This window comes from Gadus macrocephalus, chromosome 11 (assembly GCF_031168955.1).
Source record: "Gadus macrocephalus chromosome 11, ASM3116895v1".
Taxonomy (NCBI): domain Eukaryota; kingdom Metazoa; phylum Chordata; class Actinopteri; order Gadiformes; family Gadidae; genus Gadus; species Gadus macrocephalus.
In genome coordinates this window covers 15,451,704-15,479,256 of record NC_082392.1, presented here as the reverse complement: position 1 = coordinate 15,479,256, position 27,553 = coordinate 15,451,704, and the positions used below count along the sequence as shown (strand labels likewise).

The window sequence follows — 27,553 nt, the reverse complement described above, 5'->3', positions numbered from 1 at the left end:
GACCAGGCAAGACCAGACCACTCATCATGAAGATGATAGCAAGCTTCTAATTCACTTTCTGCTGACTCTGGCTTCACCGACCTTCGCCTCTTTTAGCTCCCTGCCGAAATCGCACTAAACGCCTCGAACACACATGCAGTGCAAGGCTCTGAAATTAAAAACATCATTTTATTTGTCACTTTCCTCTTTGGGAGGCGTCTGTGGTTAAAATGGCAATATTTGCAGACCAGTGCAGATAGCTAATGCTGACTTGAATCAACAATCTTGTTAAAATGATCTAGAGCTGCAGTTTGAGTGCAACACATGGCATTCATTAGGGCCGTGAACGTGGATGTCATGGATGGCAGGGGTTCGGGGAGAGAACGGACCATATCGTTCCTCCACTCCAGAGTATTTGGTCAGCTGGATGCTGGAGGGTTCCTGCCTGCTGACATCACAGCTGCACCGATGCCTTTCTCACACACAGTCCCCACCTCTCAGACCACTCAGACAACTCCAGCGCTTTTAATTTGAAGTTGAGGTTCATTCATTCATTCGCCCATAGACTCTTAAAAAACATCAAAGGTGCAGGGGGGTTAGTGATACCGCCAGTGGGATACACCTCCAACACTTTGGCATTTCCGCATGGTGGATAAAAGTATATAGAATTATAATTTTTCGTCTTCTCAGTTGCAAGTCCTGGCTTACTACCGTTTAGAAGCATGTTATTTAGCGAAATAGTGTGCCAGAAAAATGACCTGAAATTGCACATTTGAAAATATCTTATAATACCTCAATTTCCTCAAGCTTTTAAAAGAAGGACAATCTGTGGAGAGCTCCTCGCCCTGTGACGCATTTTCTTTTGAAAATATGTCCTGCTGGCATTTCATAAAGGCCTCCCTGAATATCTACCTCATAAGGCCACACACATCAATGCCTGAGGCCAATGTCATGCACTTGAGTTTGAAGCGCCAGCTCTGCTCTAGCATCTATTGTGTGTGGGATCCAGAGAAAAGGAACATGTCTCCCTATGCAGAAGGCTCTGCCCTCCCTCCAATGAGGCCGCTACTACCACAATATCAAAGTCTTCAGTTTCCGAGATATCGAAACAAGGGAATTTCTTTGATCCGATTCCATGTATATTTGTTTTGGTTAGTCAGCGTTATTCAGTTGTGAGTTGTTACACATTTTAATTGAAATATGACGAACACAAACACACATGTAAGGGGCACACCCCTTGTAGTAAACATTTCAAGGATGGATAAGCCTTCATTTTGGCCAAGGGTGTGGCGTCGCTGTCTTTACAGCCTCTGTCGGCCTTGCCCTTCGATAGCCAACTGTTTAGACATTCCTCCCTATGGTCATGACTGATGTAGATTACAAGGTCAAGGCTGTGGAGTGGTGAAGTTTCTGTATCTCAAGACCAACAGGTTTGAACATAAATGCTCAACTTGCCGGAGCAAAGAAAATGTGACTTATGAAAATGCCTACCTTCGATCTTCCTCATGTTGAACCATCCGTTGAGCTAATTACCTATTACCTTCAGCGTTTGCTGTCTTTGCTGATTTTTAGTTTTGTGTGTGTGTGTGTGTGTGTGTGTGTGTGTGTGTGTGTGTGTGTGTGTGTGTGTGTGTGTGTGTGTGTGGCGGGAGATATGGGCAAGGCAATGGTTAGAATTACCCGGGCAGCACAGGCCAGTGGGCAGATTACAGGTTTGGTTGGTAACCACGGCTTCTGGAACATGTCGCCGCGGCAACGCACACGTGTTGGCACAGGGGGCAGGCCTTTCTGATGTGGTCCCGAGCATTTGGAAAAGTTCTGCTGTTTAATTAGCCTGGTAGGCCCAGCCCAGGTCGGCCCAGCCCAGCTCAGCCCAGCTCAACCCATTGGAGAACAGTGTGAAGCCCAACCCTTGCTCACTGTGTGTGTGTGTGTGTGTGTGTGTGTGTGTGTGTGTGTGTGTGTGTGTGTGTGTGTGTGTGTGTGTGTGTGTGTGTGTGTGTGTGTGTGTGTGTGTGTGTGTGTGTGTGTGTGTGTGTGTGTTCGAACACAGAAGACAACTAAAGTTTCATGATTGTATTGTTTTTTATTGTCATTTAATGTAAGGCCTATTACATTTAGTGTGCAACACCCCAATAAAACTCTTGCATGTCAACTGCACCCAGGCCTGCTGGCCCATATCCACCACCCCATATGACCCAAAGCATTCACAGCTTTCTCTCCCTGCGTGTTTATGGAGTCAGCCTGATTGACAAATAGATTGACCAAAAAGACAAACAGAGCGTCATAGTATCTGGGCTATGGACTTAAAAAAATTTGGCAGCTATATACAAGAGCCGAGTGACCCAGTCGAAGGTGGACACACTATATAACGTCAAACAAGATCGTTCCCACGGTGTCCCTGCCAAGTGTGTGGGCCATATTGTGTTAATCTCTCTTCCATCACCACCTCCAACCCCCTACCCCGAAGGCCAGGGCCTTACCCTTGGTTAACTGTGCATGTCTTCAATTAGAAAGTAATTTTTTAGTGAACCGGGTTTTCCCTCTGTCCTCACAAACCCTGTTGCTCTATTGTGGGGGGCGGTTTATCGGTCGCTCTTAGGAAAGGCTCTACGGCTGCCCTCTGTTTCACTTCTGACACTGGCAGCCTTTGAGGGCCAACGTTGCACTGTTGGTAATGATTGTTAATGAGGCCTAGGTAACCTTTCAGTTCACGGTCCCTTTCATTAACTTTGCACAGGCCCCCTGAAGTACAAAGGCTCACCCCTGGCAGAACAACCGGCTCATTGTGTTTTTACACTGATGTGATGCAGGATTATTGTTTGTGCGTGTTTGTATGCATGTTTGTTCAAATGCGCTGAGGTTGGGTTTTTCGCTGAGTTTCATGTTTTGTGTGTGTGTGTGTGTGTGTGTGTGTGTGTGTGTGTGTGTGTGTGTGTGTGTGTGTGTGTGTGTGTGTGTGTGTGTGTGTGTGTGTGTGTGTGTGTGTGTGTGTGTGTGTGTGTGTGTGTGCGTGCGTGCGTGCGTGCGTGCGGGCACGTACTGTGTGTTGCATTGCTAGATGTAGCTTTATTCCTGAAATAACAGAAAGCAGCAAGCGGACATGGATTTAGATGAACTAAATGTATGTCAGTTAATGAAAGAGTAGTGCTGCACGTGTGTGGTGTCATTTCACAGGCCCTTATTAAAACCGGGGCCAACTTCATGTGTTTAAAAGGGCTCCTTTAATTTCTGTGCACTCTTCTCTCTAATATGTCCATTGGTTAGCGTTGGGAGTGGGACACTGTGTATTGGACTATGATGGCCTAAGCGTGTCCCAAACCTCTAGGCCAACACTTGTTGAGAGATGCCTGATGGCAACCACCAACTCTCTTGAAAACGTTGAGGTTATATTTAGAGGTAGTAATTCCAAGTGCTGTGTCTATTTGAGATGCACTTATGTACAGACTGCGACAGGCACCAAAGTGGACTCGAGAATCCAGTCATTGATTTTTGAATATAGCTCCCACTCTTGCTTAAATAGTTTTGTCCATCGAATGAAATGAAAGGTCATGGTGATTCGTGTTTGGTTCCCTGTGTCATTTGACTCTATTGACTGTATTGACGTACACTGAAAACTACCTTGCAACACATTGTCAGGGATGTTCATCTAGGGCCTTCAGTGTCTTCTTTGCTGAGGCCCCCCCTGTTGGGAGTGATACGGCATCTTGGCATGATACCCTAAAGTGGCACTTGGTACGCTGTTGAAAATAGAAATTAAAATGAAACCTAAGAAATGAATGTTTGGACCTAGCATATTGCCAAAGCCTCCTGTGGATGCTTGAAAAGAAAAACAAGAATGTTCCAATAAACTTCATATTGATTTAATTGAGTTTCTTCCATAACCCAACAGATCATTAAGTAACCTCATCGCTTGAGGTGACTTTATAACCCTGCTTCTTTAGTTCACTTACATGGAAGTAAGCAGAAAGGAATTTCAAGTGTAATGTGGTTACGGCAGTCTCTGTTGGTTGGGCCTAAAAAAATAAAAAGTTTGGTTCCTGTTGGTTGTCAGTTGAGGTCATGGGTAGGTAGGGAATTTTTTTTATTTTTTTATTTTATTTTTTCCAGCGGCAGCGAATGATAGGTAGGTTGTTTTCATTTAAAAACGAGAAAATTCGCTCATCCTTGTACAGAATGAAGAGGTGCTGTACCAAAACGTAATTATAGTTTGCATCAAAAAGAAAAAAAAAAATATATATATATTTTTTTTTTATAAAGCTCATAAAATAATTTGGGTCGCACATAAATTGACAGGGTCGGTCGGAAACCGGAACCAAACAAATTTTTTTTTAGGCCTTGGACATCAAGACAATTGTGCATGGCTGCATGTTGTATGTTTTTCTGTTTTCCTCAAACCTATTTTCCTCTGCCTTATGTGTGATCAAGCACATTTCATAGCAACCTCAAAAGCCTCTTTAGAGCAACCAGATACAGCAAAAGTGCTGGTTCCGTGTATACCGGGTTTCAATTGTGGTTTGCCCGGGCCAAGCCAGCGTGGCGGACTTCCAGAGCCCGGTGATCGCTTAGCGGTCTCCGGGCACTCTGATTGGCTCTGTGACTTCCCCAGTCGCCAGTCCGGGGAACAGAACGGTAGCCGGGCAGGCTGAGCGTGACGGTCTTTCACGGAGAACAGAGATGACACCTAGCCCAGATGACCTCATAGACCACTGAGCGAGAGTGGGGGGATGTTGGGGTCTTCTCAAACAAGTTTATATTTTTAGAATGACAGATTCGCCACCAGTGCCAGTGAGTCTGCTGGATGCTGTGCCGTGTTTCCCAGGCATTTGCTTGTATTTTTTTTAAACCACTCTCTTTCCCTGTATCTGTGTCTCTCTGTCTGCCATGTGTCATCTCCTCCATTGGAGCACACAGGGTCACACGACCCATGTATTTTAGGGTGGCCACCCTGACATTTAACGAGCCATCGTCTTCATCAGAAGGTCACCATGGGGAACGCGATAAAATCCATGCTTCTCACCTGCTCTGCTGTGATCAGCGAAGTGGGTAAAAAGAGGCGTGTGTGTCGTGTGTGTGCGCATGTGTGTGTGCGCACGTGTGTGCGTACGTGGGTGCCCGCCTGTGTGTGTGCATGTGTGCGGACGTCCCGCGGGGGACAGGGGGGGGGGCCCTCGGGGGGGGAGCCCTCGCTGAAGACAGGTTGTCTGGCGGGGTTAATCCGGGGAAAGGAGCCCCTCTGTCAGAGCAAACACAACGCAGCAGAACACAGGACACGTTTGGACAGTGCTGCTCCTCTCATCTTTCTGGAATGCTCAAACAGAATGGATGGATGGAGATTTTCCAAATTGTTCCGTTGTTCAAAGGTCAAACATCGTTTTTCCAGAGAAGAGTTTTAGCCAGCGGCTGTGAATGCCCGCAGGCCGAAGAGGATGAGATGATGGACAATTCTCCGACGCACACAGTGTCCTTTCATTAGCTCACCAGTGGGTGTCATGTCGTGGCACAGTCACCGCTGACTGACTTGACTCATTACGGACGGCATGCGTCAAATGTTTCCCCCATGGCACAAATGTTGCAAAACCTTCCCAATATCATATTGTGAATAATGGTATTATTATAATGGTCACTCATATAATGGAGCACTTATAATTTCCATAGTTGTAGCTATAATGTATGCCAAGAATGACTTCTGTAAGAGACCTGTCTGCACACAAACAGATCTCTTGACATTCCATTGTGATCAATATACCGGTAATACAGGTGAGGAATCACCAATCTATCAGTCACCTTGCATGGCTCTCCTTCCTGCCATGCTTTGAAAGCAGTTTAAACACATACAGTATTGTATATAAATTACAAGCGGGTCCATCTCTGGTGACAAATGAAGACTAACGAAGTGTGATGTGTGTCGGGTCCAAAATGAACACCTGCCACCAGTCAATGCTGAATTATTAAAACAGTGCTTGGCCAGTAGCTTTTTCCACTCTGGCAAGTCAATTTTTGTATCCAGTGTGACCGAGTGTTAGTTACAGTTAGTGATTCAAAAGGAAACAATTTGAAACGGCTATTGCATATCCTGTGTTTGTTGGTCTCAATCTGTTTTTTTGTTGGTTTTCAAATAGCCTAGCATCGGCAGACAAATTGCAAACTGCAATTATTCTGGAACCGCTTTGTTCATTTTCGATTTCCAAGGGCCATCATCACCGGGCGCAGACCACATGCCACTGGACGCATTTGAATTGGTCTAAAACCAATCATACCATTGAAGCGAAAAAATATCTTTCTACTTAAATGTCCCTGGCGTTCATCATCCCTCCTTCTTGTGTTCAGGGCATGGCCTTCTCCCTGGAGGAGCGCCAGCAGCTGGGGATCCATGGCCTGCTGCCTCCCTGCTTCATCAACCAGGACATCCAGCTGCTCCAGGTGCAACGCAACTACGACATGAAGAAGGACGACCTGGACAGGTGAGTGGAGGGATCATTTCGGCACACGTGGATGCAGGTGGATGCACACACACACGCGCTGAGCTAAGCTAAGCTAAGTCACACACACGCACGCACGCACGCACGCACGCACGCACGCACGCACGCACGCACGCACGCACGCACGCACGCACGCACGCACGCACACAAACTGACTTACGCAGTCACACACACACCTACGTACACTGAGCTACGCCACCACACAGACACACACACACTGAGCTACGCCACCACACAGACACACACACACTGAGCTACACACACAAATTCACACTGAGCTATGCAGACACACAGCGTAATCCATGCTTTGTTTCTTCTCTATTGTAAGAGTTTTCTGTTTTTGATTAGCTATAGTTCTCTCCAATTTCAGCTCCGGGCGGGGTTTCTGAAGGTCTCATGATGCCTTCTCAGTGTTTATCTTGTCTTTCTCGGTCTTGAAAATACATGGGAAGTCAAACCAGCATATCATGAGTCTGCAGTTTGTATCAGCCCAATGTCAGTGTGTTGTTTCACTCGTCAATATCGGTTCCAAAGAGTCGCATCTGGAAGACTTCAACAGGAGGAGAGGTAGGGATTACAGACGAGATTTACATCCGTCCCCAAACACCTTACTGTTTACTGAACAAATCTCTGCTCTGCTTTTCTTCTCCTTGTCTTCTCCATCTCCTCCCTGCACTCCTCCTGCCTCCTGTAGCACTATTAGATCCTCCAGAGAGACCACGTCAAAGTGTCAATTGAATCGCTTGCATTTAAATAATTTCACGGAGCGGTGTCCCTATGGTAATATAGAGTTATAATACAGAGATTATTTCACCCCAATGCATCCTTTAGTATTTCTTTGACCAATTTTCACCTATAAAAGATTTCTGTGAGAAATACGTATATGCTTGGGTTCACAGGGTTGATGTGTTCCTATTGTTGATTTGAATTATTAGCCCTTAAGCATTCCTTACCGAACATAATGTGACTTCAAGCAGCCCTTCATTTGTGACTCATCGCATCGAGACAGTTGAGTGAAGTGGACGTCATATCACAATGTTCCGTTCAGCCTCCCCTCTTTTCCGAACCCTATTACCTTTTCTCCATTTGACCGTGGCACAGCGAAAACACAGCCTGTTGGTACAATTCAAAAGCTATTACAAGCTCTATGTGGCCATTCCCATGCCCTATCCATGTCACTATGGCGATCCGTCTGCTTGATGCTGAGTGCCTTCCAGCTGCGGGCTTTGGTCCAGCAGGAGTAAAGACGGATATTTGTCTGCTGTTTCTCAACCCAGGCCGTGTTTGCATACAATCTGTTTTCCCCCAGCCCTTTTTTGTTATTTTGTTGTCACTTGGCCTAATGGCCAGATCTCAGGCTCACTGAATGTTATGCATCGCTCCTTTCCAAAATACCAACCGTCTTGGGAATTAAAGAAAAGGAAAACGAAGCAGCCCCAAGGCATTTCTCAAGCCCTTTTTTTGAGAAGATTTCAAACAAGCTCGCAATCCTTTCAAGTTGAAACGATAATTGACTGGAATGAAAGAGTGGGCTAAGTGTGTACAATGAACGTTTTGTCGACCGGAGGAAACGTTTATTTGCGAGGTTAGGCCAACAAAAACATTGCATCGGGGAATATGGTAATATGGGAAACCCCGGAATTCACAATCCCCTCTTGGAAAAATGGTTGCGTTCACACAAGCTAAGAATGAGTGTGGAAAAGCCGGTTCCCGTGGTGCGTTCCACTTAATTGATTGAGATTTCTTCTGGCAGCATCAGTGGAATACCTACAAAGGGCAGGCCAGAGTTGCTAAGGACACATCGATCCCGTGTCCACGTTTAAATGCCATATGTTCCTGTCTCCTGGGCGGGACAAGCTCCTTCTACAGTTACTAAACCTAGGAAGCTGAAAGAATTTCTCTAGGGGCTTGGACACACTTGCATACTCGCCAACAATAAGATCCACAAGAGGTCAACCCCACCGCCAGTGTGAGGGAGTTGACATCGTAAAAGCTCATTGGCCCCGCTAACTTGAGGGCTGACAGCGAGTGTCATGAATTGTTTTCCCGGTCTACTGCAACACAATTAAGTTTCTCTTTCTTCCCTATGAGCTGTGCATGCCGGTACACAGTCCCCGGAGTGAGAAGAACAAGAACAGGACGAGAAGGACAAAAGCAAAGACAAGGAGAAGGAACATGGAGTTTCTTTTACGTAGAAATTGAAGGAGCAATATCCGAAACAAGTGAAGGAGACGGATATCCCTCAATCGGAAGCCCCCCCCTCTTTCTCAGCGCTAAACCCATGTAGCTGAACGTCCCCCCCTCTTTCTCAGCGCTAAACCCCTTGTAACTGAACTTCACTCCCTCTGTCTCAGCACTAAACCCATTTAACTGAACATCCCTCCCTCTATCTCAGCAGTAAACCCATGTTAGGAGCACCCTGTTTGAGGTTTCATGATATGAGAACGGCTGGAACAAGATGAATGTGTGCGTACCTGTGTATGTGTGTGTGGGGGCGGGGGGGGGGGGGGGGGGGGTTGTCATCAAAGAACTGCTGTCAGTAGCATGTACAGCATGGCTGCTTCACACTGGCCAATAGCAGAAAGGCTTAGTGTGTTTTTTCTTACCACTAGAGGCTTCTTGTTCTCAGGCCTTGAGTGAAAGTTCTGTGATAAAGATGCCCCCATTCTAGCATAGTTCTGCTGCCCATGTTGGGCCAGAGGCAGCAGCCCTACTATGTTACAGCAGAACTTCTGATCCAGCTGTCCTACTATTGCAGGGCAGAACCATTCACCCAGAAGTCCTACTATGTTACAGCCGAACTTCTGATCCAGCAATCCTACTATGACATGACGGGCCTCTTCAAGGTCACACGCGTATGCATCTGTGTTTGATGAAACCCTCGGTCTCCAGATTTTGTACTGGAATGTTGGAGATTAACATGGCGGTGTGCTCCCCTTCCCTGTCGTCATGTTCTGTTCTCCTAGATACGTGTTTCTGATGGGGCTCCAGGATCGCAACGAGAAACTCTTCTACAGGGTGCTCACGTCTGACATCGAGAAGTACATGCCCATCGTGTACACACCCACTGTGGGCCTGGCCTGCCAGCTCTACGGCCTGACATTCCGGAGACCTAGGTGAGGAACAACGCACGCACGCACGCATGCACACACACACACACTCACGCATGCACGCACGCACTTACTCACATGTGATGTGACCCTATTCCTCTGATTGTATGCACTTGACTAGAAGTGTTAGTTAACTGCAACGGAGGGAAGGCAGACCACCCTAGTCAACCGTCTGTCATCGGCATGCTCATGTTCCGCTGTCAGTGCACTGAAATACCTGCTGAATGACTCACTGCCCAGAAGCCTGCTGAGTCCCTTTGTAACTGTATTCGCATACAAAAGGCAACTTATGGGTGGTGTAAAACAAATTGGATCAGGCAGCCGTTGATAAGCAGTTAAGAAATCAAGCACACCACACAAGTCTCTACAGTCTTAACTTATTCATATAAAACAGACAATGCTGGATCACGACTGTGTATTTTGAATGCGTAACTTGGATACAGGTAAATAACCAGGCCACCATATCCATCCCCGGTCATGCAACCAAATGTTAGCGGACAACCCAGCTTTTTTCCTCCTCCCAACCTTCTCAGAGCCACGTGGAAAATATTCTTCTGAGTGCATTCCCTAACCGATGCTCCCGGGCGGAGGAATGGTTTTATTCTCCCCCCTCGGCTTGAAGAGCAGCACGCCAGCAGCCACTGCCAGGGTGCGTGGGCTGGAAGGTTAGGACTCTGGGTATCAGGCATCTAGGGGGCTCGGTGAACAACACACCAGCGAGAAAACAACACAGGCCTCGCTGGCTCCAGCGGCCGGTTCGGAGCCAATACGCAGTACTCTTCTCATGCGGGGGCCCTGTGGAAAGAGACGGAGGAGGAGTGAAAGTTGATTTGTTGGTTAGTGACAACCGTTCGCCCCTTTACTACCCTGTGTAGAAATCGTATACATATGGACTATTAGCAAGGGTAGTAGTTCATCAGTCTCATGGGCTCCGTTAAGTGTCTCCACTCGTTTCAATGTTGATCTTTTCCCTGAAAAAATTGTCAAAGCTCTTTGAGCCTCATTAAAAAAAGACAAGATGATATTATTTTAGTATTTTATTATGTGTAGCCCTTTTCCTTTACATAAATGTCAAACAGGCTGTACATTCCTACATCTGACAGCCTCTCCTAAGCCTCCTGATGGACAAGAGAACGCTTCCATGAACAGAGAGGGAAGCACTAACAAGGAGAAGGAATGCTGGCATGAGTGTGGGGGAGGCAGGCGAGAGGATAGGACTGTCAGAAGTGCAGACAACTTCATTCAATTGGAGACCGAGAATACCTCACACATATAAAGACAATATGCATGAAGATATGCTACAGCGACAAATTGGGATGCGGGGGTACAGTACATTAAGGCAAAGATGATAGCCAGCCTATATATAACACTACAGAATCAATACCGTTAATGGGGACAAACAAGAGACCAACAAATATTTATATTTACTCTGATTGTAAATCTTGCTGTGAACACAAGTTTAGTTTCAGTAATTTGAACAGAGTTTGTTTGCATGGTTGATGTGGAGACACTACCCATGTAACCACTACAAGAATTGATGAGGTTCCAACTCCTGAAGACCGGATAAGGCTGGGAAATCATTCAGGATGTGATAAAAAAAAAAAGAATGTTCAGATGCTCTGATTGTGATAACCTGTGTGTAGAGTTAGCAGATGTATGAACAAATCTGATCTGGCACAGCTTGAAAGTCCTTGGAGTGATGGGAGAGTTGGTCGTAACATGTGGTTCTTGAGCATTCATAATAAGAGGAGGGATTGCTCGTATCAAGACAGGGTTCATGTATCTTTCATCCATGAATCAATTTAAATTTAGGCATAATAAGTGTTTGCTTCAAATGTTCATGTCATGTGCATTATTTAATAAGGTTGTCAATCTTTAATTTACTGGTAAAAATGCTGGCCATGTCCTCCTAATTGTTTTCCAGAAATGTTGCAATCTATTAATACACACTATAAATCATTAGGGCTGAGGGGGAATTGGTATATGTGGCTAGCTTGAGATGATGTCAGGTGTACACTAAAACCTTTCTTGCACATACTTTGAATGGGTTCAAAACACTTATCTTCTGACAACTGAGCAATAACGTGGCTGCCATACTGTCATGGTATTGGGAAAAGAAGAGAAAATTCAAATGTTCCTCCATTGGTATTGTATGTTGGACCAGCTGTGTTTGAGTGCATGCATACGTGCGTGCACGTAGGCGCACACGCACGCATACACCAGAGAACAGAGGTCTTACTTCTCAGATCAGACCACTCTAATCGCTGGCTCGTGGGTATAAAGGACGCTTTGTGTGCGAGACACCCTCTTTCTGGTGAACCTGACTACTGCACGCTTTCATCTGTCCCTCGCAGACTAAACACTCAAATGCCAGGCTCCAAGGAAAAAGTTCAAGTGTCATTAAGCGTTAAAAGATGCTTGATTCACTGATCCCGATGGGCGCGAGGCAGGGTTACAAGGAAAATTGAACCTGTGAAAGAAATACATTCATATCGTCATGCGATTAGTGGACATGGGTATTGCTTTTAATTGGTTTAGGGGCTAATGGGTTTACACAGTGAAAAATACTTACCCAAGTCATTTTGACTTCATTGCACAAATTATGTTGTGTGTCAATGTCTGTTCTGAGCATAAATGGGGACTCTGTTCCCTTGGAGGCATTGGTTAGTACACCATTGTGATGCAAGGTACTGAATAGGTTATAACTTATACATTGTGGCCGGCCACAGCTTCTGAGTGGTCGCATCTTGAATCAATTTGAGTGTCATTATTATAGCTGCAGGATAGATTGGTGGGGTAGGGGATTTGACCGGCTTCTGAAAGGTGCTGGGTTTGATTCTCAATGGCCCTAGTCTAATGCCCGCAGTCAGATCCTTTGGGAAGATGCCTAACCTCTAGTTGCTTGCCAACCAAGTTCCCTAGACAACCAGATACAAGTATAGGCTAGCTAGAGAAATCAGGGTAGCCTGGGACAGGCTATTTGAACACAGTTGCTTAGCGGCACAGATCCAAATTCAATTCAATTCAAAATCTAATTGTTTTTTTCATTCTTAATTTATAAATTATTTTATTTATTTCCATCGTGCCTTTGTATCGCTTAACGGCAGCGCTACAGATCAGCTGCTGGTAATGGCTTCTATCAGGTAAAATCGCAAGAATGTGAAAATGTGTAAGTGAACCCCTGTGAATACTATGAAGAAAAAATTAAGTGTTTTGGGCTGAGAGTTCAAGGAAGGAGGGGGCGGTGTTATCCAGATGGCTGCTGCCCAAAGCAACTTTGTGATACTTTCTTTTAAGCTTGTACACTTTCTTGAGGAGGCTTTGAGCAATGTTGTATATGAAATGCACGACGGGACCTGAGTTCGGAGCAGAGTAGAAAGAATAGGAGAAACTTTTTTAAGGTAAATGGCATTAACTAACCTATTCACGATCATATAATAAGACACACTTTAAACAAAGAAAAACATGATTTTGCCTTATCAGCCATGCAGACGATTTTGCCTTCTATTGAGGGCCAGAGGAGATTCAGGTCATTGTAAACATCTATTGATAGCCATGCGGATCATCTAACCTTCTGTTGGTGAGATGCAGGCCATTATTAATATCTAACGAAAGGTAGATCACTACCAAAGTGCATGGGCACTTTGATAGTGGCGTGTGGAGTCAAGTGTGGCCTTGCTGATAATAAGCTTAACAAAAGGGTTGTTAACGCAGAGTAATCAGGCTCAAGCCTACATGGAGGCAAGTGTCTGAGATAAGCGCTTCATTATGATTACAGAGGACCTGTTTTGAGCACCACGCAGCTCCTCACTCCGTATCGATAAAACTGAAAAGGGCAATGAATTTAAACAGCTGGATTATACTTAACAATCCGAAATAAACATTCTAAGACACATTTCCAGATTCAAAAGTAATTTGCTGTGTATATGACTGATTGAAAACCGAATCTGATTGATCTCATAATCAGTAAAAACAATTGAAATTATTTTTTTTATTCAATGTACTACTATGAAGTGTGCAGCTGTTAGCAGTGACATTTTTACATGAAATTTGTTATGTGGAAGTATTTGCTATGAGTGACTAGTCCATTTTGTCATGCCAGGCTTTGGAAACATGTTGAATGAAGTATTGTTTCCCAACCATGAAAATTGGTGGAAAAACTCACCCCAGTCACTTGCAGTTTCTGGCTTTGTGTTTAATTTGTGCGGTTTAATGTTGTCCCTGCCGATGTTGTTTAAAATACAACATCTAAGTGGCTCTTTACAAATGTGCCTGTTGCTCTCCATTCCGTCTGAGGTCTTGCTTCCATGACACCTTTACAGAGAACAGTGGTGGTAGTGGTAGAGGGAAGGTTAGAAGCCATGGTTGTTATGAGAAGTTTGACCTATGTAGTGAGGATAATGGGAGCTGAAAGACAGACAGTCACACAATCCAACTGTCCATAGATTTACTGGACTGGCTAGGCTTTTTCCGGTAAAACTTTTTATTCTATTACCAATGCTTAGCACCGGCCTCGTGACAGAAAGTAAATTCTGCAAAAACTCTGCTGTGACTAGCCTCCACTGTCATGGAGATGATTTCACAGTCGGCTCAGGAGCGGTTAATGTTTTATGTTTGGGTCTATGGTTGTATGATTGTGCGTCGTTTAGCCTGTCTGTGTGAACTGAAGATAGTCAAGATCTGAACTCATTGCTCTTATTGATATACTGCGAAGTGATGCAATTCAGATTCCAAACCTCTGCGGGGCCCTCCTCACTACTGATAACACTGAGGCCACCAGATACAACCACTATAATCGGCCCTTAGATAAACACCTTTGGAGATATGACAATATTTCTGTAATCATTAACTAATAAGATATATTTGATATCCATGCTTAGCACTTGGCATATTCTTACCTCCTTCCAGGTAGCATTGATCTCCGTCCAATGGCTTGCACAAAGGAGGTTGAAAACCAAATTTCTTGGTTTTGACATTCAATCCTGACTGGAATTGTATTGACTCAAGAGCAACCAATTCAATTTGTGGACCTTTCTGAAACACCACAAACAATTTAGACATTTATCAAATGCTACGGTCAGACTCAATACCCCACACTCGCCACAATTCACACACACTATGCAGAGAGAGCAGCACTGTTTACGTGAGACCTTCCCAGCAACACTAACCCTGACGTTGATTTACAATGCTCTTTTATTGGGACAGTGTCAACAATGCAGTTGTTTATTTGATCAAAACCTATTTAATGCATTTCTCGTCAGTCAACCCATAGTTGGTTTCATGGCTGGCAGTGCTGTTGGAAATGGGTTTCAGCGGGCCTGGAGGCGGGCCATCTCCCTGCACCCTGCTCGACCTGTCCATGTAAGTTCCTGTGCAGGTTTTATGACAGGGTTTAAAGTTTTCTCAATGTAAACACGCCAATGACTCGTACTTGATGGTGGAAAACCACAACAGCCAAAACGTTATTTCAAATGGACTATAAATTGAACAGGTTAACATTACCTCACCTCCCAAGGTCCCTATAAACTATGGGAACACAGAGTGAACTGAGTAAGTCCCTGGATCAGACCTGTGTTATAATTAGAACCTCCTCAATGTTTTACAACACACAAACTGCTTTTACATTTGTTCTTAAGAGTTCAAATTAATTCTAAACTGCTCCATGGCAAATCTCCGGTATTTCTTAAGGATAAGAAACACCGGGGACGGGAATAGAAGTTCTTAAAAAATTAATTATATTAAGCTTAGTCTGATCTCTTTTTCAGTTAGCCAAGGATACTATAGAGGTCAAAGGTCAGGTTTTATGAAGTTAAGTACACTGTTTAATAGACACCGAGAACGATTGAGTCCACTGTAATCAATTCTGTGGACTTGGGGTTGAATATGACCACCCATGGGGATATATTTGTCAGTGCACATTCTTCTGGGTGAAATAAATAGTATGGAGAGAAACGTTGAAACTTATCAGTCTCTCTATTCCACAATTTATTATTTGGGTTGCATGAAGTAGCTGTGACATAAAAGTGACACCAGTGATGGGTATTTTGCAATGTTAATTGGCTATCTTTTACATATCCCTGTATATTTATGCATACTATTTGTTTTCCTAATATTCTGGTTTCTGTTTACAGTCAGTGACATACCCCAACTGATTATCCTAGATTGATTATATTGATGTGATACTATATCAATGAGTTTAAAGTCCTTCTACTCAATCTTAGATTCCATTGCTTTGACTGAAAGGTATAGCCTAGCTATACCTAATGCCATAGCGCTCAATTTGTTAATCAGTAAGCCGGAGTATGGAATTCATAAAATAATTCTTGAATGGAAAATGAGGCATGATGAGTCATTATCGATGTGTGCAATTTGCCAAATGTTCAAAAGGAAAAATTCAATTTTACCCTTCTGTTTTAAATCAGACCTAGCAGCATCTTCCATACAATCTTCCCAGACAACCGCAAATCATTGAATCCGCTTTCATAACGTGAGCTACTGAGACTATTGAGCCACAAACCATTGTTTCTGTAAAATTATTATTTGATATTAATTTGATGGAAAACAGCTTTCCATCGTCTTTCTGATCTCATCTCATCTCATTTTCTTCCGCTTATCCGGGGTCGGGTCGCGGGGGGAGCAGCTCAAGCAGGGGGCCCCAGACTTCCCTTTCCCGGGCCACATTGACCAACTCTGACGGGGGGATCCCGAGGCGTTCCCAGGCCAGTGTTGAGATATAATCTCTCCACCTAGTCCTGGGTCTTCCCCGAGGTCTCCTCCCCACTGGACGTGCCTGAAACACCTCCCAAGGAAGGCGCCCAGTGGGCATCCTTACCAGATGCCCGAACCACCTCAGCTGACTCCTTTCTAAGTAAAGGAGCAGCGGCTCTAATCCGAGTTCCTCACGGATGGCTGAGCTTCTCACCCTATCCCTAAGGGAGACGCCAACCACCCTTCTGAGAAAACTCATCTCGGCCGCTTGTACCCGCGATCTCGTCCTTTCGGTCATCACCCAGCCCTCATGACCATAGGGGAGGATAGGAACGAAGATCTCTTTTCGTTACAACGGTGTGGTAAAGCGAACGCAATACCGCCCCCGCTGCTCCGATTCTCCGGCCAATCTCACGTTCCATAGTACCCTCACTCGCGAAACAGACCCCGAGGTACTTGAACTCCTTCACTTGGGCTAAGGACTCATTTCCTACCCGGAGTAAGCAATCCATCGGTTTCCTGCTAAGAGTCATGGCCTCAGATTTAGCGGTGCTGATTCTCATCCCAGCCGCTTCACACTCGGCCGCCAGCCGATCCAGTGAGTGCTGAAGGTCACAGGCCGATGATCCCATGAGGACCACATCATCTGCAAAAAGCAGTGACGAGATCCTCAGACCACCGAACTGCAACCCCTCCCCACCACGACTACGCCTCGATATCCTGTCCATGTATATCACAAACAGGATTGGTGACAAGGCGCAGCCCTGGCGGAGCCCAGCACCCACCGAGAACGAAACTGACTGGCTGCCGAGGACGCGAACACAGCTCTCGCTTTGGGAGTACAGGGATTGGATGGCCCTGAGGATAGACCCCCCTATCCCATACTCCCGCAGCACCTCCCACAGTTTCTCCCGGGGGACCCGGTCATACGCCCTCTCCAGATCCACAAAACACATGTAGACCGGATGGGCATACTCCCAGGCCCCCTCCAGGATCCTTGCGAGAGTGAAGAGCTGGTCCGTAGTTCCACGTCCGGGGCGAAAACCGCATTGTTCCTCTTCAATCTGAGGTTCGACGATCGGCCGAACCCTCCTTTCCAGCACCTTGGAGTAGACTTTACCAGGGAGGCTGAGAAGTGTGATACCCCGGTAATTGGCACACACTCTCTGGTCCCCCTTTTTGAACAGGGGAACCACCACCCCGGTTTGCCACTCCTTTGGCACTGTACCCGACTCCCACGCGATGTTGAATAGGCGTGTCAACCATGACAGCCCCTCAACACCCAGAGCCTTTAGCATTTCTGGCTGGATCTCATCAATCCCTGGGGCTTTGCCACTGCGGAGATGTTTGACTACCTCAGTGACCTCCACCAGGGAAATTGACGACGAAACACCATCAACCTCGAGCTCTGCCTCCAACATAGAGGGCGTGTTATTCGGATTCAGGAGTTCCTCAAAGTGTTCCTTCCAACGTCCGACGACCTCCTCAGTTGAGGTCAACAGAGTCCCATCCTTACTGTACACAGCTTGGACGGTTCCCCGTTTCCCCCTCCTGAGGTGCCGGATAGTCTTCCAGAAACACTTTGGTGCCGACCGAAAGTCCTTCTCCATGGCCTCTCCGAACTTCTCCCACACCCGCTGCTTAGCCTCCGACACGGCAGCAGCTGCAGCCCTTCGGGCCTGTCGGTACCCTACAACCGAGTCAGGAGTCCTCCAGGATATCATATCCCGGAAGGCCTCCTTCTTCAATCGGACGGCTTCCCTGACCACCGGTGTCCACCACGGTGTCCGAGGGTTACCGCCCCTTGAGGAGCCTAAGACCCTGAGGCCACCGCAGCTTCAGCAATGGAGGCTTTGAACACCGCCCACTCCGGCTCAATGCCCCCAACCTCCACAGGAATGCTAGAAAAACTCCGCCGGAGGTGTGAGTTGAAGATACCTAGGACGGGGGCCTCCTCCAGACGTTCCCAGTTCACCCGCACTACTCGTTTGGGCTTACCAGGTCTATCCGGAAATTTCCCCCATTCCCTGATCCAACTCACAACCAGATGGTGGTCGGTTGACAGTTCCGCCCCTCTCTTTATCCGAGTGTCCAAAACATGCGGCCTCAGATCAGATGACACAATCACAAAATCGATCATTGATCTTCGGCCTTGGGTACTCTGGTACCAGGTACACTTATGAGCATTTTTTTTCCTATTCCTGCCCTTTACCGGCCCATCACCACCATGGTTGCTAACATTAAACAACCTTCACCAATAAACCTTTCTGCAGTCAGTCCTGGCACAACGGCTGGCACGCAAGCCCCAAAGTCCCTGAATAAACCCCTCTTCTAGGAATGTGACATTAAATGTGACTCAGCAGCCCACACAAAAACCTAATTTTGTGTGTGTGTGTGTGTGTGTGTGTGTGTGTGTGTGTGTGTGTGTGTGTGTGTGTGTGTGTGTGTGTGTGTGTGTGTGTGTGTGTGTGTGTGTGTGTGTGTGTGTGTGTGTGTGGGGGGGGAGAAGGAGCAAGTGAATGGAAAACTCAACACGGCTGATTCTCATCTAGTTCCCCAGGTTCAGCCGGGCTTAATTTCTTCAACAGGAATCTCTCAGGCAATGGGGATTTTTCCTTGTTTTAAGTAAGGTTTGCCCAGAAAGCATGTGGGCATCCACATGCAGTCCTGGTTGCCTGTATTTCCTCTCTCAATTCTCTATTGTCTTCCTCTGAATTGAAGCAGAGGAGGAACCCCAATTCATTGCATTCTCAAAGTGCCTTGGTTCGTATCCTTGAAAGGACCCATGTTTTACCCCAAGCTGTGTGATAAGCTGCTACAGCCAGTGTCCACCCTGATTATATGATGGTAGATCAGCCTACCAGTGAACTGATACAACTTGAAGGCTGATCTATCCATCATACGTCTGTTCGCTCCCATTTGCAATGCAATGGGATTGTTATATTTGCATTTCATTTTTACTGCAGATTGTTTGCTCAGTATTCTGATGTGGAAACAGCTGTGGGTCCTTCTGCTCTCACAGATTTGGAAATAAATAAATATGTGGTTTCTTTTCTCCTATGTTTTGTTTCCCACTTTCCATTAGGCCCCCATCCCCTCTGTGACCTTTTCTTGATTATGTTGCAGTACAGTTGCCTTGTAATTAGCTATTTTTAAGTTCTTGAATAGCATTTGATTGGGTGTCTTTTGAGCTCTGTTATGAGGACTGACCCGTTCTGTCTCTCTCTCTCACCCACGTTGGGTTCACTTTAACAATCTAACTTAGTTTTACTTACTTTAGGCATAGTTTAGCAGCTGCACTATTAAATGTCCCCTGGTCCGTAAAAGAAATGGCCTGGAAGCCAAACCTCCTGGATCTGTCTCAGAAGAGGTGCAAAGAGCATTGGGGTGTTGCTTATTAGTTTTACCTCCAGTTTGTAAAATCTTAGCGGGGTGATAGCGGAAGCCCGTAATAACAGCATCCCGCCCTTTAACTTGTCTCGATTGGCAAGCAGAGCAACGATTTACAGGCCTCTTTCTTTCCGTCTTTAACTGTGCACACAGCCCTTCACAGGGGGAGAGTTGGTCTGCATTGGCATATTAGGCAGACTTTAACTATGTTCTGCTGAGGCCATTATATTATTAAGTTGCACTCAGGCACTCCGAGACGCTGGGGAGAAATGTGAGTCCCCTAACCTCACGTCTGAAATACCGTGCCGTCAGTCCTTCTGCGCGGCCGGTCAGCCACCGCATCCGGCCCAAGAGGAGATTCTTTGCAGATCCTTTTTGTGTGTGTGTGTGTGTGTGTGTGTGTGTGTGTGTGTGTGTGTGTGTGTGTGTGTGTGTGTGTGTGTGTGTGTGTGTGTGTGTGTGTGTGTGTGTGTGTGTGTGTGTGTGTGTGTGTGTGTGTGTGTGGTGTGACGGGTGGGTAATGTGTTTAGATGGTTTGCTGGATCTCTGTATTGGAAAAAATATCAAATACAGTTAGTAAGTTGAAATTGAGGACAGTGATACATACATTTATAGATTTCCCTTATTATAGTTGGTTATAGCGTGATGTGAGGGCTCTCATTGAAAATAATGGTTTTGAATGTATAGAACGTTGTATGTCGATGCACCCTTTGCACCCTTTTGTTTCTCTGTTCATGTTCCATCAAACAGAAGTGTCTTAAGAAAAGTTCACTTTTCATCAGTGGCCAATGGTACATTAGCACAATATGTCAGTAGTGTGAGTTGTTCTTCTTTGGAGATGCTCTGTAAGAGAGGTGCAGCACCATCGTCACTGACCTAGATCAGATATTAATTTGCAGAATGTGTTACAGTTTAAGATACGTTTTCTCGGAACTGTCTGAAATTTATTTTCTCTCCCCTCTTCCTTCTGGTGTGTTCAATTGTCAAATGGCCTAGCTGTAATGAAATGTTATTTCAGACTGGTCTGGGAATCCACTGTGTTAATGTTGGAGTAAAGCTCCTACAAAGTCAAAGAGCTCAACATGGAAAATGACCTATCCCATCTTCTTTTTAGTAAACTTTTTTGGACAAAGGGTGGTGATTTCTCGGATTACATTTGTGCTTTTTCCAATTACAGTATGAAGCCTCAGACTGAACTAAAATCAAAAGAACTGTGCAGTTTAATTGTTTATTGTTTCTGTGGTGACAGCATCGGAACATTCTTTTCAATTATTTTGCTGGTTGTACAGAAATCTGAATTGCATGTCGGAGCCTGCTAACCCTCTCACTCACTCAAAAACATACTTTTTTTCCAGCTCAAACTCAAACAGGATCCATGACATTGTCCAAGCATACAATTGGCCAAAGCAATGACAGCAGCATCGGATAGGATCAAAGTCAGGGTGCTACATGTCTCTATCTACACTATTGGTGTGGAGTTACATCATGTTACCCGTCCAACAGACGCAGGGCTGTGAGTGCTTTCTCTGGGCGACCTGGCTGGATGTCCAGTATTAGGACATTGGTGGGCAGTTTCCAGCTTAATGGAAATAATTAGTGTGGCGGGAACAGCTGTTGGGGAAAGATGACTGTGTGGGGCAGGTGGCTGATGGTTGCTGGAGAGGTCCCGGTTTATTCTGGACGTGGGAAGTTACTCTCTCACTACTTCCAATTTGATTGAAAATTAAAGTATCACCCAGAATGTTCTGTGGGAAATATCTGCTTTCACAATTTATAGTTGTGGGCTTGGATTGAATTGTGTGAATTCCTGAAACAGGGAACAGCCTAATTGTTTTCTATACTGGCTCCCATGTTGCCAGTGCTCACCAATTTGATGTGTAATGTTTTTTTTCAGTGTAGGGTTCCATTTCATAACTATTCCCTCTGGTAATGGGCAAAAAAACAGGCCAATCTGTATTTCCAGAGATACACATTTTTCTAAATCTGTTCATTATGCTGCATTATGACGGACAGCCAACAGACAACACTGCAGCACCTTTGGGGATCTGTCAAAATATCTTCCCTGAGGGGTTTCTTAATCTCGCTTACCTAGATTTACGACACTTTTTTGCAGATATTTCCACAGTCCCCCCGTCACCGTTTGGGTAATCTGTGCCCATTCTGTCAGCAAACGTCATTTTTGATCTTGCCTCTTGCAAACAGGGCCTGAGAGGTTTCCATGCCCGGCGCTGGTTTGGCGGGGTGTGAGACTGTGTTGTGGGTTGAGGGCCACTCCTCCCCCCGCCATAGACATGGGTCAGCACTCGGGGCCCAAGTGTCTTTGTTTGGCCAGGAAGCGGTTCTTGGGTCACAGTGCTGGGTGTTGCTCTGGCCCCTGGCTGGCTGCTACATGGCTTTGCAAGGTTGCCGGCATTCCCACGTTTGAGCACTCACACAGTTGCCACTGTTTCCCCAACAGAGGGCTTAGATCTTTAAAGGACACTCTTAACATACTCCACACCACAGGGTAATCTGGCAAGAAAATCGGGAGAACCATTAAGAAATTAGGGCTTTGCTGGCCGGAATTGAAATCTGGCTAATTATCCTGTAGTGTGAACCCAGCATAAGAAAGAGCCTTGATGTTTTTCAGACTTTATACAATGATTTATTGTTCAAGCTTGTCCAGTATAGAGGACAGAGTAGCCACAGTAATGATGCATTCACAGATACATGTATTTAATGATCTTCCCTGCTAGCATATTATACATAGACCAGATGATTACAATATTAGACATTGTTAACAGTGTGTGTGTGTCTATATGCACTTTAGGGTTTTTCATGACGCAAATACTGGAATGTGTCACTGACATGCCAAACCCCCTCCTCCCATCCTCTTATCATCTCTGCTCTGCCTCCCCATTTTCCTCTGGGCTGTCAAGGGTAAAAAGATAAATGGTTCCCCCGATGGCAGTTCTCCTGATGGCCCCAATAAATGTTGCTTCGCAAGGAGTAACGACGAGTAAAAATGATGCTTCTTGTATATTTTGGCATGATGAATAGAGGGATAACAAGATCTGCATTGATCTTCCTCAAAGAGACATTTCCTGACCATCAGGTTGTTGGGTCACCAGCCGATCCTTCAGCTCCAGCACCTCCATTTCCATCAGAATCACTCATAACCCTGTAATTGATTGCTTTCGATTTTTGACAACAACTCTTAAATGTGAAGCCCGCTGGAAGATCTGGGTACACATCCTGTGTGTGGATAAGATCAAGAAAGGCTGCCCTAACGCATATAAAATAATTGTTTTTCTGGAGCTCAGGCCTATTCAATTCCTTCAATTCAATAAATTAAAGTAAACAACAATAAAGTGTTTAATGTCTATTTTTCGGATTTGACGGAAAAAGTCTAATCTAAGGCGTCTCTATTTTTCCCGTTGTATTTATATATTCTTTCTACATTCCAGCCACTTTTCAAATGTCTCAGGCTGTGAATGTATTTTACGTTTATTTTTTCACCACCAGCATAGCCCGCGAATGGCTCAGTAGATGCACTTTAAAAGCTGTTACTTGTACAAAGGTGCTGTTTATGTTGTCGACATGTCGCCATGGGGCCCAGTCACCAGATGGGTTTGGTGGGTAGTGTCAGACCTCCCACACATGCTTCCCTCTTTCATCCTACAGTTAAGGGCACCTCCACCTGTTTTTTTGAGAATTTGGGGGACACTCATTGATTCTTATTGGTAGGCCTTATGTCCAGCCTTGATGTCCAAAATGCACGCCCCACTGTTATTTCAATTGCTTTTGTTGATTGAGAAAAGGGGCAATGCAGAAAGGTAGCATACAAGTAAACAAACTTCAAAGTATTCAATGAAAGCTTTTGAATGTTTGATTCAAGGTGGCTTTTGTGAAAATACCAGGTTTGTGTTTAATAAAATGGGGGACCCTTCACCAAAGCGATCTTGGTTTTGTTTCCATAGGGGCCTGTTCATCACTATTCATGACCGCGGCCACATCGCCAACGTGCTCCAGAGCTGGCCAGAGAAAGACATCCGGGTAAGCAAACCTCACCGCGTGCACGTTAACAGCCGCAGCTCGACTGGGTTTCAACTCGCTCACGTTCCAGCCGATGACCCAAGACATAGCTCCAGCAACAACATGGTACGGGCCTTATTCACCTAGCGGCCATCTTGGTTCTAACCCATAGCTGGGTGGGGGGGGAACTGAATATGGATGATGGGACCGAAATGCCTCTGGGCGCAATTTGATAGACTAACAGTAACTAACCAATCAGAGCAGCGAAACGTGTGACATACGTCTTCAGCCATTTTGGTATTTCATGAAAATGCCTCAACATCGCTCCGATTGGAGCATTCCTCCGTCATATTATCAACCCGCCCCATATTAAATAAACGGTTGTAATCACCCTGACCTGGACCAGGTCTGCCCGAAATCTGTCTGATCGGGAGGGCAGCCAGACGCTTATGGCAGAGCAACTCAAACATTCATCCGGCATTAATGTTAGGTAAGACCCTTATGCACCAGGAGTCGGGCGTTCCACAGAGCTGGCTGTATTATTAGTATGCATAGGTATTAACCCTATGATGAGTCCCGAAGGGGTAAATTTTTTCATGGCATGCAGCTGAGCCTCGCTGCGGGTACACCTGACATGCCGGGCATACCTGCAGCGTGAGCCACCTGCTAACTGCTGTCAACAGGTAGGCATTTACCCCGGCGCTGTCTCGGTGCTCTCCGCTCCCCACTTAATCTGGAAATAAAGTCTTATCAGAGACTCAGGCTAATATGACCTACACACGATGGCATTTCAACCCCAGACAAAAACAGGAGGGCGAAAGACAGGGTGAACAGGGTCAGATGTTGTTGCGGAATACGGTCACTGTGGGTCGCTTCATTGTAATTATCGACATGCAAGCGTTGCATTATTCCGTTATTATGTTATTATTCCATCCATACACTGACTCGGCCTAATGTGCTTTGAGTGGAAACAAACAAACAAACCAATGGAATCTGAACAGATGTTGAAATTGCCACGCTAATGATCTCGTTAAAAAAGGTTGGCCGATTCATCATCTGCGTCACTAATCACAAGAATAAGCCTGCTGGTGTTGGGGCAGAACACTATGAACCAATGCCGTCTGCTAACAATATAAAGTGTGGCACAATTGATTGCTTTTACTCACTGAAAACCCTCAGAGGAACAACATCTTTGCTGTTATTGTGAATACATCGCCGGGAGAGCGGAAAGCGTCTAGGTGCCAGCACCCTCCTGAAGAGACAGAAAATGTTTTCCAAGGTTGGGCAGCAGGGAAAGGGTGCCAAAAATGCGAGATGCTCTCCCAAGCGAATGGAATACAGAAGCACATGTTTACAGGTTTTAGCACCACATTGAGTAGGCCATTGTGGGCGAAGCGTCCCATCTGTTGTGTTCTGTTGAGTATATCATTCAATCAGTATGCAAAACAAACAGTTGTTGTTGAAAGAGAGAACGGTGATATTGACGGATGGGATTGTTCACAGGCCGTGTGCGTGACGGACGGAGAGAGGATCCTGGGGCTGGGGGACCTGGGCTGCTACGGCATGGGTATCCCGGTGGGGAAGCTGGCTCTCTACACGGCCTGTGGGGGCATGCCACCCATGCAGTGCCTGCCGGTCATGCTGGACGTGGGCACAGACAACGAGGTAGGCACGAGTACCGCACCAGCAGCCTTTTGGGGGAAATCTATTGAACATTTCTTAAATCAGAAAGTATCCTTCGAAACTTTAAAATAAAGAGGATAAACCCCCCAAAAAGAGAAAGTAGAAATTCTTTGCAGAGAAGACACTTGCAGATGCCAAAATGCCCAGTGATCCTGCCTATACAGGTGTGGCAGGTCAGTCGAAACTGGCAGGTTATTTAATGCTTTGCCCATGTACAAGGAGGCTAAAGAGTTGGAGCGGTTTTCAGTCATGGGCCAAATTTCAGGCTGTGTGTATCCTGTTGCCTAAAAAAGGTACCTCCACACTTCAATTACTTTATTTCTAGAAGCAAAAATGAAACAAGTGCCACAAAATATATTATAATATTAGAAGTGCAGAGAATTTCAAATGAAACAAAAATAAATTGGCACCTTTTAATGATAATAATACATTCAATTTAACATAGAAATCGAAAAAAACTTGATCAAATATTACGCAAGGAGACGAGCAGACGAACAAGAGGGTCACTGGCAGTAGGAAAGGTTGAAGAGGGGAGTTTTGGGAAGAGTTTAGATCCTGCAAACTTATCATCAGGAGTAACGCAATGCATTCCATATACATTCTGCAAACATTTCAACAGGAGTGGGGAGGTAGTGCAACCTGCCAGATCGGATTGCATTTCTCAGTCTTCTGACCACTGCCTGCTAAATATCTATTGTTTCCCTATTGGTTCTACTCAATATCTATTGGGTCTCTGTTGTGTATGCTTAATATCTATCTATTAATAGCTGCACAACCTTTGTGTGACAGACACACACACACACTGCCACAGATACAATGTGTGTGGGGAATATGGGGACTAGTAATATAAGGCATATTGTGCTCCTCAATGTCATCCGAGCTCTGGCCTAGGGTGTGGTGGAAATCCCCAAATAAATGTTGCTGAGGCACCGGCTCTCTTCAGCGTGGCGGCGGTCTGTTTTCCTAAACAACCTCTCCTGTTGTCAGATGACCTAACAGAGGAGCTAGTAGTCCAAGGAGCCGTCTGGTGCACATGACCAGGGGTGGAGAGCAGAGATGCAGACGGGAGTAAGGAGATATTTTGCAGGCCGAGAGAGAGTTTGTGTGTGTGTGTGTGTGTGTGTGTGTGTGTGTGTGTGTGTGTGTGTGTGTGTGTGTGTGTGTGTGTGTGTGTGTGTGTGTGTGTGTGTGTGTGTGTGTGTGTGTGTGTGTGTCATCAAACCTCTTCAATCCCGTCCATCTTCAACAAAAACACAAAGTATTATTCAATTATATCAAGGCCCATAAAAAGTATAGCATGTCTACGTTGTTCCAGCTGGTGAAACTGGATCTGGTGTTATGATTCACACGGTTCAGTCCTGCTGCCAGGTCCTCCTCCATATCCCCTATTTTACTTCACGCTTTGTATTCTCTGTATGTATTTCATCAATGGTCTGCAGGCTTCATTGTGAGTCTTTAGCATCGTTTCACATTCTGGTTGAGCGTGCCTTCCAAAGCACCGTGCAGGGTTAGATGGAGAACAGGCAGATGTTGCTGGCAGTGTGAGTGGGAGAAACCAAAAGTAAAAGGGGCAGAATAACAAAATCATAACCGACAATGGACCTTAAACAGACCCATAATGAATGCAAACCCCACAACAGTGGTGCATTACTGCGTGACAGACCAATTATACCAGTGTTCAGTAAAAGTGTTTTGGTTCTCTTGCGGATACAGTTGAATATTGAACTGAAAGCCTAACAATTATATGGTAATGCAGCCCTAGTTTTGTGTAAAGTGCTCGGTAAACAAGGCCCAGGGGTTTCACCGTGAGCAGAAGTCTTCTTTGAATGAGACCCAACAAGCAGCTTCCCTCCTTCATTACTTACAGTACTTGAACATTTTAATGATATATGATATGATGATATAGTCCCTACCGGTAAGGGGTTGACTTCAAGCCCCAGCAGGACTAAAGCTACATGTATCTGTAGAATCATCATTAGCCTGCTAAGTTTAAACCATATAAAGTTCCTTTTCGTTCTCTTTGGCGACAACTTTGGCGATTAGCAGTTATTGTTCAGATAGTTACCAATGGAGTTGCCACAGACAGCCAGTTAGTAACCTTCATAATACTGCAATAACAAAGGCGTTCATGCGTGGGCCATAGGCTCAATCACCATTGCGTTACCTCACCCAGCGATACAGTGACTT

General features: G+C 45.5%; 1 protein-coding gene across 1 annotated transcript in view; it reads left to right on the top strand.

Moving 5' to 3' along the window:
* me1 (malic enzyme 1, NADP(+)-dependent, cytosolic) overlaps positions 1-27,553 on the top strand; it is a 66,008-nt gene that overhangs the window by 14,941 nt on the left and 23,514 nt on the right. Inside the window, exons 2-5 of the mRNA XM_060064877.1 lie at positions 6,310-6,443; positions 9,428-9,577; positions 23,629-23,704; positions 25,187-25,348. Of these exons, the coding sequence (XP_059920860.1) occupies positions 6,310-6,443; positions 9,428-9,577; positions 23,629-23,704; positions 25,187-25,348 (522 nt within the window). The remainder of the gene's footprint in view (positions 1-6,309; positions 6,444-9,427; positions 9,578-23,628; positions 23,705-25,186; positions 25,349-27,553) is intronic.